This window comes from Phyllobates terribilis, unplaced genomic scaffold, assembly GCF_046119375.1.
Source record: "Phyllobates terribilis strain yellow unplaced genomic scaffold, ASM4611937v1 Scaffold_9__5_contigs__length_417890890, whole genome shotgun sequence".
NCBI classification, from domain to species: domain Eukaryota; kingdom Metazoa; phylum Chordata; class Amphibia; order Anura; family Dendrobatidae; genus Phyllobates; species Phyllobates terribilis.
In genome coordinates this window covers 239,057,634-239,070,851 of record NW_027362769.1, presented here as the reverse complement: position 1 = coordinate 239,070,851, position 13,218 = coordinate 239,057,634, and the positions used below count along the sequence as shown (strand labels likewise).

The 13,218-nt window shown below is 40.4% G+C and overlaps 1 protein-coding gene across 5 annotated transcripts in view; it reads right to left on the bottom strand.

Moving 5' to 3' along the window:
• The window catches only part of LOC141160946 (uncharacterized), a 175,908-nt gene that overhangs the window by 106,845 nt on the left and 55,845 nt on the right, over positions 1–13,218 (bottom strand). For all 5 annotated transcript variants that reach the window (XM_073645740.1, XM_073645739.1, XM_073645742.1 and 2 more), the window contains exons 4-5: positions 9,769–9,825; positions 1,393–1,452 (exon numbers count right to left, since the gene is read on the bottom strand). In XM_073645740.1, the coding sequence (XP_073501841.1) occupies positions 1,393–1,452; positions 9,769–9,825 (117 nt within the window). The remainder of the gene's footprint in view (positions 1–1,392; positions 1,453–9,768; positions 9,826–13,218) is intronic.

The window sequence follows — 13,218 nt, the reverse complement described above, 5'->3', positions numbered from 1 at the left end:
GAAAAAGAAATGCCACACATGGGGATCTCTAAACAAATAACATGATTTTATTACTACATTTAATGAACCAAAACACACAAGCAAAAAAGATTAAAAACAATTAAAACCAGAAACAGTACAAACAAGTCAAATACCCCATAATAGGATTATGACAACCCTACAACACCCAGCTGAACAGACCACAGGCTAAGAAATAATCACAGAGAAGGAATAAATGTTGTCATAATAACAGATGAAAACACAATCCCAAGTTAATAATACAGAGCTGAGAGCCACATGTAAACCATAAGAGAAAATATCTCCAAAGTGCAAGTGCATGGGGAAGGAAAGAGACCTGAATGGCCAAAAGCTGCCAAAATATGGACTAATAAGAGAGGGAAATGGTGTAATCTCACTAAATTATGCATATGCAGCGTAACATGTAAACTTCCCAGCACTATTGCCAATAACGGTGAAGCTAAGGAGTGAAGCAAAACCTGCTCAATGAAGACAAGCACCAGCCCTGGGATGAGCTGATGACAATGCAACAAATACTATGCCTGAGTCTGCAACACAAGATCATGGGTGGGTGGAGGAAGGAGGCCCCACGTGTATCGCCATCAAGATGGTTTCATCAGGGGAAAGAAAGTGTCCCTCAAGGATAGCAGAACAATAAGCTTCAGGGACAGATACAATAGGTAGTCAACAAGCATTCAACAAATCAACAATCAATTCAAGAGTCAAAGTTCAGGCTCATATGAACAATGGCTTATGTCTCTTGACCTACTGAAAAATACATCTGGCATAATTAAGAATAAAGGCTGTGTCATCACAAAGCCATAAAGAGTATTTTATATGGTCAATATAGATGGAGAGCATGTGTCCCAGTGACAGCTCAGATTTGCTCTGCTGTGCCACTAGGCTGATTTAGTATCAGTAATTGTCCCCAATGAATCACAAGTCTGGACAGGCTGAAGAAGTGACCCAACATGCTCCAGTACACTTCGCTCATCACAGGACTCGAGTGTCACAGGATGTAGGACACAATTGGAGCAATATTAAACGGGGCACAGCAGTGTTTCTTCACTTTCACTCATTCAAGGCAATTTTGAAACATGAGATAAATAAAAAAGGATACTTGTTTTGCAAAGATTTGCTATGAGACAGCATTGCATCCATGTAACAAGTACATGTTAACATTTACATAAATACAGTAAGGTACAAATTGGTTTATTATTTGTGCACTGCATTACATTTTATTTGAGCAAAGAATATCATGTTATCTGTGTTCGTTATGGCATAATATTTAGATGATCATTTGAATACAGTGTGGTATATTATCTGGGTACAATATGATATTTTGGGGAACTGATTTCTATTATTTGGGTACAATATAGTATAATTATTGCATACCTGGGTTCTGTGCCCCTCCAACTGCATATGGTGGTGAAGTCTGATAACCTACTCCAACTCCTGTATAAAAAATAAAAGTGAATATTGAAGACTAGACAAAAAAGGGTTACTTATACTGACATAACATGTTTAGGGATTCTGCAAATTCCCATTGAAAGTCTCCGGATTATCCTAGGAAGGAATGCAGCACAGCCTCAAAACATTAAAATGTACACAGCTCAAAAAATAAAGGGAACACTCAAATAGCACATCCTAGATCTGAATGAATGAAATATTCTCATTGAATACTTTGTTCTGTACAAAGTTGAATGTGCTGACAACAAAATCACATCACAGAAATGGAATAACTTCATGGGTACATAAAAATATCTAACATCAAAGAAAAACCCATTAAAAAATAACCTTTAATAGATAATAGTAAAATATTGCCTTGAGGCACACATCAAATCCTACATGACGCAGAAATAGGCATATAAATGATATTAGAAAAATGATCCAATGCTGTCAATGTAAATAGATACTCAAAATATTAAGCAATAGGCTATAACGTCTAACAAGGCGACATGCAGACTAAGGAGAGACCCAAAGGTTAGATGTCTCTCAGAGAAGCCTATCCTAATATAACAGTCATGGATCACAGTAGCAAGATAAACCACTAGGAGTACAACTAATAGATATTACTCGTCTACTGTAGTTCCAAAAAGATTCCCGGTAAAGATGGTGCTAGAAACATAAATAATGGTTCTTAAATCCCCTCATTCATCTCAATATACCATCTAATACTGTCATGTGGATATACCTACTCATTTGCTGCATTTAGCAAGACAGTTACCAGGCAGGAATAGTACTCCAAAATGACAATATAAATGAATAATTCCCCAAACTGAGGCACAACGGCAGGTACCCTCGCAAAATAAGTCATAAGATAAGAAGCATGTACAGATAATGCAATACCTCCTATCAATTTATATACTTTAGATAAAGTGCATGAAGGGTTAAAGTGCATAAAGGGTTACTCATCTCAATGTGCAGAGATCCTGCCTCCCCAGTATACTCGACGCGTTTCCCCGTATGGTTCCAGGTTCATCAGGAGAAAAAATAGGATAGAAATATTGTAGGGTATCCTGCTGATGATTTGCAGTCTATCCTAAGCTGCCACTTGCCCTCTTTATATACCCCATCAAACATGATTGATCCATGCTTACTTCCCTAATCAAGTGGTAAAACCTCCATTGGTACAATCATGAAAAATTGTCTCCTCCTAGTGCAGCCCGCATGTCAATCGGGCCCACATCCACTAAAGGTCTTAGGAGTGTACTGCACTCCAATAACACATCCTAGATCTGAATGAATGAAATATTCTCATTGAACACTTTGTTCTGTACAAAGTTGAATGTGCTGACAACAAAATCATACAAAAATCATCAATGGAAATCAAATTTATTAACCAATGGATTTCGAGTTACTCCCAAAATTAAAGTGTAAAAACACATTACAGGCTGATCCAACTTTGATGTAATGTCCTTAAAACAAGTCAAAATGAGGCTCAGTATTGTGTGTGGCCTCCACGTGTCTGTATGACCTCCCTACAACGCCTGGGCATGCTCCTGATGAGGTTGCGGATGGTCTCCTATGGGATCTCCTCCCAGACCTGGACTAAAGCATCCGCCAACTCCTGGACAGTCTGTGGTGCAACGTGACGTTGGTGGATGGAGCGAGACATGATGTCACAGATGTGCTCAATCAGATTCAGGTCTGGGGAACGGGCGGGCCAGTCCATAGCTTCAATGCCTTCATCTTGCAGGAACTGCTGACACACTCCAGCCGCATGAGGTCTGGCATTGTCCTGCATTAGGAGGAACCCAGGGCCAACCGCACCAGCATATGGTCTCACAAGGGGTCTGAGGATCTCATCTCGGTACCTAATGGCAGTCAGGCTACCTCTGGCGAGCACATGGAGGGCTGTGCGGCCCTCCAAAGAAATGCCACCCCACACCATTACTGACCCACTGCCAAACCGGTCATGCTGAAGGATGTTGCAGGCAGCAGATCGCTCTCCACGGCATCTCCAGACTCTATCACGTCTGCCACATGTGCTCAGTGTGAACCTGCTTTCATCTGTGAAGAGCACAGGGCGCCAGTGGCGACTTTGCCAATCCTGGTGTTCTGTGTCAAGCATCCTGCACGGTGTTGGGCTGTGAGCACAACCCCCATCTGTGGACATCGGGCCCTCATACCACCCTCATGGAGTTGGTTTCTAACCGTTTGAGCAGACACATGCACATTTGTGGCCTGCTGGAGGTCATTTTGTAGGGCTCTGGCAGTGCTCCTCCTGTTCCTCCTTGCACAAAGGCAGAGGTAACGGTCCTGCTGCTGGGTTGTTGCCTCCTATGGCCCCCTCCACGTCACCTGGTGTACTGGCCTGTCTCCTGGTAGCACCTCCAGCCTCTGGACACTACGCTGACAGACACAGCAAACCTTATTGCCACAGCTCGCATTGATGTGCCATCCTGGATGAGCTGCACTACCTGAGCAAGTTCTGTGGGTTGTAGAGTCCGTCTCATGCTACCACAAGTGTGAAAGCACAACCAACATTCAAAAGTGACCAAAACATCAGCCAGAAAGCATTGGTCTGTGGTCCCCACCTGCAGAACCACTCCTTTATTGAGGGTGTCTTGATAATTGCCGATAATTTCCATCTATTGTCTATTCCATTTGCACAACAGCATGTGAAATTGATTGTCAATCAGTGTTGCTTCCTAAGTGGACAGTTTGATTTCACAGAAGTTTGATTTACTTGGAGTTAAATTATGTTGTTTAAGTGTTCTCTTTATTTTTTTGAGTAGTGTATAAATCATCGGGTCAACCTGTAAGTTTGACCTCTATAGTGGGCAAGTAGACTTTAGTTGGGCACAAGAACATAAAGATGAACACTGTCATAAAGGAACAGAAATGGAATTCAATGGCTCCATCAGGGGCACATCTAATATGAATAAGGCCTTATTTATACATCAGCATTTAGTCAGTTTTTTTGCATCAGTATTAAATGTTAGCCCAAATCAAGAGTAGAACCTACAGAAAGAAAACCTATAACTGAAAGAGTGAAAGAGTCACAAACTTTTCTGCATTTTAGAGCCTATCCTGGTTTTGACTTAAAAATTTGGATGAAAAATACTGACTTGTGATTAATAGACCTTATCCTGATACGCAGAGGTAGGATCAATTAGGTTCTTGTGCTTGGCAGACAGAAAGGCCATAATTAGGTAACTAACACAGTGTTGGTAACAGAACACATCTACTCTTTTTTTTCTGTGGGTTGGGGCCCCTATACACAGCTTTGAATAGGGAACCATGTAGCTTGCCGAGCACTCCATAGTAGGACACCACAGTGATTCTGGATTTTTCTTTTGTGTACTAGATTTCCGCAAGGTCTGAATGTGAGACAGGATCTCATTTTACAATACACTTAGTCTCACGTATTTATGTTCGACAGTACTTTGATAATATATTTCCTTTGTGGTCTTAATAGAATGCACTGTCTAACTGTTTAACTGCTTTATTGTTCAATGCTTATATTTATGACTTTTGCATCCTTGTTCCATAAAATTTTTTTTTTTTTATAGGACTACATATACTAACTATATTTATACTCTAATGGTGTTTAAACAGTCATGCTCACCAGACATAAGGGGTGATTATTATGATCATTATTATGTGTTTTACTGCTCCACGGCATAAAAGATCTTTTTGTTTTTGTTTCTGCATGTATCTCTCACTCATTTTGTATTTCCACTAATTTTGTATTCCATTCTATCTCATGTCCAATTTTATGTAGTTTTTGTGCTTTTTTGCTGTAGTTAATTTTAGCTGCCAATAATGGGTTAATTCTCCTCTGGGCTGTGGTCCAACACCTGAAGCAATCACCAAGAAGTGTGTTTTATTTAACTTTAGCTAGTAGGCTTAGTTCTCACATTATTCCATGAATAAGGTTTAGCCGAAACGCGTTGGAATGTGCTGTACCTAAGAGCCGCTATATTGCTCATTCTGTAACTCATCCTTGGCTTTTACAATTTGAAATTAAAAGTGAAGTTTTAACAAGATATATACAACCCTGGTCCTGCTGGAGACATCTTTGCTTGCTTTCTTATCACAGTGATTGTGAGTGCTGGTCTTCAGCCTCCTGCTCACAAATCTGCAAGCGTCCTTATAGTCCAACCTTCATAATTACCTGTTGGATCCAATTATGGGTTCATTGTTTGTTTTATCAAACTTTACACCACCTCTTGCTTCACTTACTTTTAGGCCTATTTTTGAAACCAAATTTTGGAGTATATTGACATATCCTAAAGGGACTGTCAGCACAGAATTATAGTTCAAACCAAGTACAGGAGCTCAGTACTTAACGGCGGGGAACATTAATTTAAATGCACCTTCCAGCCTGCTTGGTTTTCATCTTTCTCCACCCTTCTCTGACTCTATGAAGCCAGATCCGTCAAAGAAGAGGGGGGGGATAGAGAGAAAACAAGCAGTTGTATATAAATGATTAGCCCCACCTTGAAACACTGAGTGGCAGGACTTAGTTTTGAACAGTCATTCTGTGCTGACTGTACCACCGGCGTCTCAGCCTCTTACCCGCATTCCCCGGCAGAGACGCCGATCCCCTTACCATTGCGGCCCTTGGCCGGAGGGTCCTGCTCCGGCGTCCTCCCTCTATTCAGACACAGCCCAGGGTGCACGCACGGCAGCAGATCCCCGGGCACTGTGCTTAGGGCGAGCACGCGCGTTCCCATCCTCTTAATGGGACTGTGCGTGCACCTTCCTAAAGTGTCCCCGGCCAATGGCCAGTGGACTCTGGCAATTTAAGGCACCTCCTCAAATATGGAGGTGCCTTTGCAACTTAATTGGTGTTGACACTTTCTGTAGTTCCAGGTCCCAGAATATGTACTATCAGCCGTGTCTGTCTGTGTCTGCCTCCAGTCGTTGGGGGTCAGCTGCCTACCATCCGAGGTCAGTTCCGGAGTAGCACCTGGTCCACCTTCCCCGTCCCTCCTTGGATCATGGAGTCATTAAGCCACCGTGGATCTAGGGTTGGATTCGGTGAGGCACCTAGTTACGCCCCTCCGGTGTCTCCTTGCACCAAGGTACAGTGGTTCCACCACCCGCCCCGTTACACTGACAGAGTCCCTTTAATCCACGTCAATCTGCACTAAGTCATATTCCCTCTTCAACAGAGTCAAAATACTTTTTTTTAATCACATAAGCAATAGTACTAAAGCTAGATTCATTTACAGTAGACAATTTAATCTATTATGAAAATATAGTCCAAAATCTTATGGCTCATATGGGAACACTAATGATACTGTACTTCAAACTAGTAAACAAAGCTGAAAAAAAGAACTAAAAATATTCTTTATTCCAATATTCGTTAAAATTATTAGGAATAAATAGACAATATAAATAAACATACACAAATAATAACTGAGGTTAAAGAGTGAAGGGTAAGAGATGTGCTCTAAAGTCACTAATGGAATCGTATTTTTTCCCCTACCTGGTCACAGAGGTTGGCACCCTAATATAAGTGATATGGTGCCCCTTCTCAATGTTAAGAGCCCCTTAGTTTATTCTTTTTGGTTTTCCTGTACTTCAAACTATCAAGTGTTATACAGAATATTTTATTTGCTCAATAAATAATTATTTTCTACTTCCCTCAAACAAAAATTAATTGTATAACAATTTTTTTTGACTATATCTATGGACTTTGCTCCAATTGGATAAGCTTGTTCTACACCTGTATGACAAAACAAGATTTTTAAGACAAGTAATGAAAAAAAGCATACTTAAGATGAAATACAATCATATCCATGTAACAACTGCATTCATATTTACATACATATTTTTTTATTTCTGCACTGTATCACATTATATTTAGGCATATTATGTATCTATGTAAAGTAAGACATAATATTTAAACATTATATATAGTATGAATTAGGGGGCATCTAATATGCTGTATTATGAAGGCTTGTTATATCGTATGATTTGATTACAGTGTGGCATATTATGGGTACAGTATGATATTTTTGGTCACTGATGTTTTGAACTTGTTCACACACTCATACAGGTAACACTTGAAGGAAAGGACTTACAAAGAGAGATGTCGTATCTGCACCCAACTGGTCCCTGTACAGACTATAAAAGTCCCTAACCACACAACTAAAAACACACCTCCTCAGACCTGGCTCCCTAAAAGTCTGTGGAGGAGTTTCTCGTACCTCCTGAGGAACCAGAGGGGAGGTCGCAACACAAATTCTACAAAGGAAAAGGAGAGTGTGCAGGAATACACGAGAACCCAGGGTAAGAAATTAAACACGTTCCCACAGAATAGACAGGGATAAATACAGAGAACCAAAAAATAACCGGACTAAGTGAAAAACCTCCCAGAACCTCACACATAAAAGAAAGGGAAGGGTGCTGGGAGGGAGGACTCACAGACAGACTGCTGGAAAAACAACTGGGATTAATTGAGAAAGATAATTCCGAGTTTAGGAGCTGGACCTCCTAACACCATCTACATACAAGTATAGCCAGCAAAGGAAGGCAATGAGAGGTGATTATATAAAGTCCATCCTAAAATGTGATAGGAAAGAACCAAAAGAGAAAATGTAAAACACCGGAAGAGAAGTAAATACTTTTATGCCCAAAATGACAAAAGTATTCTCGGAGTGATACCTTTATTGGCTAACCAGAAAAAAAATATATATGCAAGCTTTCAGAGCACAGAGGCTCCTTCGTCAGGCAATATTACAAATTAATTCAAAAGATACAAGGCACAACATTTGAGAGATGTTACAGCAAACATTTGTTCATGAGGTGTAAGGGGTGATGCCTCCTACTGATAAGTCAAGGAGATCAAATTAGGATTTTTTGTTGCAAATGGAGAAGAGGCTCTAGGAATGTTTAATTATCTGGAGGTGTGAATTGTGTCCATGTAGTGAGTCATAAACCCAGGTGTTAGATTGAGTCCTGTTGTTAAGGAATTGAACATCCTTATCAATTTGAATTCCCAGATTTTTCTCTCCCTGTCATCCATGAAATTACCTTTCAGTATTAAGACTTTTAAATCTGTCATACAGTGTCCCAGGCTAGAGAAATGTTTTCCCACAGGCGTGTCCAGTTCATTCTTAATTATATGTCTGTGTAAATTCATTCTCGTTTGCAGTTTTTGCATAGTTTCTCCAATATACACACCTTCCGAGCACATTGTACATTGCATCATGTATACCACATTGAAGGATGTACATGAAAAGACATCCATGATTTTGTAGTTTGGTATACGGACAGAATGTGATGGTAACATGTGGGTACAAGTTTTGCATTTTTTGGTTTTACATGGGAATGTGCCCATCACTGATGGTGATGAGAGGACACTTCTGACAAGGAGATTCCTTAAGTTAGGGGCTGTTTGTAGGAGAGAAGTGGTAGTTCTGGGAATATTTCTTTCAGTTTCTGGTCTCTGTGGAATATGGGTTCGAGATCAGCACCAATTTTCCTTAGGATGTTCATGTGGGGGTTGTATGTGACCACAAGAGGTACTCTGTTGTTGTCCTCCCTCTGTCTGTAATCCAGGAGGCTGCTTCTTGGTATCCTTGTGGCTCTGTGGTTCTGTTCATCTATTACCAGTGGATGGTATCCTTGTTGTAGGAAAGTATTCCTCAGTGATAGCAGCTGCAGTTTTCTGTCCTTGCTGTCTGAACAGATTCGAATGTACCTCAGAGCTTGACTGTAGATGATGGATTTTTTTGTGTGTCTAGGAGGAAAGCTGTTCCATCTAAGATATGCCGGATGCCCTGTGGGCTTATGGTAAATTGATGTTTGTATGGTGTTGTCTTTGGTGTATATGGTCGTGTCCAGAAAATGTATTTGGAATTTTGAGAAGTTGAGGGTGAGCCTGATGGTTGGGTGGAACCTGTTGAAGTTATCGTGGAAGGTCAGCAGATCATCTTTTGAGCCTGTCCAGATTTTTAGCAGATCATCAATATAGTGGAAGTATGCTAGAGGTTTAATAAAGCAAGATGACAAAAACTCCTCTAGTTTAGCCATACATAGATTAGCATATTGTGGGGACAAGGTACCACAATATAACTTTGTATTGTACATCACCGGAAGAGAAGCAAACCAAGAAAATGAAAGCAAGGACAAAATAACCATCAGAATTTGGACAGGGACAAAGTGGGCTGTGGCTCAACAGAGTTGGAAACAGACCACACAGCAAAGGTCACGGGATTGAGTCCAAAAACTGATTTCTAATACTTGGCTACAATGTGGTATATTATAACAAAAGAAATCATATAAGTACAAGTAACTATTGGTCTATACCTGGGTGAGCCCCTCCAAATCCAGATGGTGGTGAGGTTTGATATCCTGCTCCAAAACCTGGAGAAAAAATAAAAATGACATTTTTCATAAGTCAGGCCAACTAGGGATATTTATGCTGAGATGACATGTTTATGAATACCATTTAATGTTGCCTAACTTTACCTAGTAAGAAGTATAGTGCCCCCTCAAAAACACTATTATAAAGGAATCTGGAAAGATAAATCGCACAATAGGGTCTTATCCCGGTTAAAAAGAGGATCAAAGGATGAGGAAATGGTCACCTGGCGAGATTGTGAAAGTCACAACCCCAGTATTAGTTACTTAATTTATAGGCTGCTGCAGATCCACAATGGTATGTCATGTAGAAGCTGAAGAAAAAGTGGGGATAAATCCATTCTGCCAGCTGTATCAAATGTAGAGAGAGGGAATAGAAATTCAAATGTATTTTTTATGCAATGCATTTCGAAGCACACCTGCTTCTTCCTCAGGACAAACCACAGAGAGAAAAAAAAAAGAAAGAAGCAGGTGTGCTTTGAAACGCGTTGAATAAAAACGGCATTTGAATTGCTTCATTGACTCTCTACAGTTGATACCGTTGGCAGTGTGGATTTACCCCCACTTTTTCTCCAGCTTCTGCACCGCAAAAACACTAAAATAAACAAATCACTAGGTACAGATGGCCTTCACCTTTAAGTTCTGCAGCAGAAAGTACCATGATAGAAAAATCATTGATTTTAACATTTAAGAATTCTATAAATAGAATATAAATTCTACAAATAGTGGAATGCATTGGACAAGGTATGAAAACATTAGATATTTCACAAAAACGTAAGCGTCATCATCGTACTATTAAGCGATTTGTGTCTGATTCAGAGCACAGACAGGTTTGTGCAGATAAAGGCATAATGAGGAAGGTTTTTAACAGACAAATTAATCAGATTAAGAGAGCAGCTGCTAAAATACCTTTGCAAAGAAGCAAACAGGTATTTAAAGCTGCTGGTGCCTCTGGAGCCCCGGAAACTGGATCCTCCAGAGGCTTGCAGTTGCACATAAATCTACTATTTGGGTCCCCATAAACAGTGCTCAAAAGCAAACATGGTTGCAGTGGGCAGAGACATATTTGAAGACTAATTTTAAAACAGTCGTGTATACTGATGAGTGCCATGCAACCAGGGATGGTCCAGATGGATGGAGTGGTGGATGGTTGGTGAATGGTCAATGCTGGGACGTCAGCAAGGAGGTGGCAGAGTCTTGTCTTGGTCCAGAATCTTGAGGAAAGAGCTTGTAGGCTCCTTTAGGGTCACAGAAGGTGAGAAAATGACGTCGGAAAAGTATATAGAGTTCTGACTGACCAGTTTCTTCCATGGTACAAAAAGAAGAACCATGCCATTTGTAGTAATATCATCTTGATGCATGACTGCAAAAAATCTAAAAACTCCAAAAGTTCAATGAATGCAAGAATTGTCAAAGTGATAGAATATGTCCTACGTAACTTGTTAATATGTACAGTAACTTGCCCTGTTAAGATGTTTTTGCTTGAAAAAGCTTTTGATTTCAGTGAATATGATCTCTTAATGCTGCAAATTCAACAAATGACCATTTTCCGTTTTTTACAGCCAATAAAATGGAAACTGTGCTGTGCATAATAATTTGGAACAGTGCATTTTGAGTATTTTTTATCTTTGAAAAATTTTTTGTTATCATTGGGAGATTTGTCCAATAACATGTGATTTATACTCTCTGTTGACGATTTGAACATTATACTGACTCATTTGCATCGACCCTTTAGATAAATCAGAGAAAAATAGCATTTGCATAATAACGTAGTGTATGAGGAGATACTGTAAGTTTCAGACTTAGCCAAGGTAAGGCTGTTAAAAGGAACCTGTCACCATGAAAATGCAGTCCAATCTGCAGGCACTATGTTATACAGTGGGGAAAAAAAGTATTTAGTCAGCTACCAATTGTGCAAGTTCTCCCACTTAAAAAGATGAGAGAGGCCTGTAATTGACATCATAGGTAGACCTCAACTATGAGAGACAAAATGAGAAAACAAATCCTGAAAATCTGTCTGATTTGGAAAGAAATTTTTTTCAAATTTTGGTGGAAAATAAGAATTTGGTCAATTACAAACAAGCAAGATTTCTGCCTCTCACAGACCTGTAACTTCCTCTTTAAGAAGCTCCTCTGTCCTCCACTCATTACCTGTAGTACTGGCACCTGTTTGAACTTGTTATCAGTATAAAAGACACCTGTCCGCAACCTCAAACAGTCACACTCCAAACTCCAGTATGGTGAAGACCAAAGAGCTGTCGAAGGACACCAGAAACAAAATTGTAGCCCTGCACCAGGCTGGGAAGACTGAATCTGCAATAGGCAAGCAGCTTGGTGTGAAGAAATCAACTGTGGGAGCGATAATTAGAGATGAGCGTTGTTCTACTCGAACTGTTCGCCAATCTCAAATTCGAGCTGTTTTGGGCGGTGTTCGAGCCGGTCGGCGAACACGAACAATTTGAGAAAAATTCGGCTGTTCGAGGTTATGTTCGATAACTGTTCGTGCACCAAAATCATAACTGGATTTTTTCTCAGTAATGATGAAAATTAATGTTAATACGCAGTTTGAGTGTACAGCGGGGCGGGGGGAGGGGCAGGGGATGGATCTCTGCAGGAACAATGAAGATCTCCATTTTTTTTTCTCTTTCCCGCATTTGCAGTGGGGAGGTGCAATCTGTCAGCCTATCAGCAGCGCACACACGGAGCGAAGTGCTTTTTTTCACACAAGCAAGGGCATGTGTGATTGGCAGTGTATGTCACATGTCCTTGCCCTATAAGACCAAGCCATTTTCCCCGTCGCCACCATTTTCTCACTGCTGCAGCTGCGTGTTAGACGGCACCGCTGTTGCTGTGTGCGCTATACCTTGTTAATTTCAAGCCAATTTTCGCACAAATATACAGATAGCTTGGGAGTAGGGAATAGTTGTGATTGCAGTCCTTTTAAGGACTAGGTTACAGCATTTCCTACGACTTTTATCAGGCAGGTCTGTGCTCTTAAATAGATAGATTGTGGGAGTAAAGACTAATTGTAATTGGAGTCCTTTTCAGGACTAGGTTACATCAGTTCCTATCAGTTTTTGCCAGGCAGGTCTGTGCCAGTGCTGTTCAAGTTTTTTTCACAGCATTTGGCTGAATCTAGCAAAGCTAATCCTTTTTGGCCTATTGCAGAGTGTGTTAGTCAGTGGAGTAGCCTATCTGTGTTGCAAGATATACCACCTGTGTATAGAATACCAATTTTTTTACTGCACCTAGTGAAGTAAAATCTTTTGGGCATAGCATCATTCTATTAGTCCATCTATACTGACCTCCATCAGGTTGCAAACTGAATATAATTTTTTTCTGCATCTAGCTCTGAAAAAATATTTGGGCTTCTAGCAGTGTGTGGGACTTGGTCTA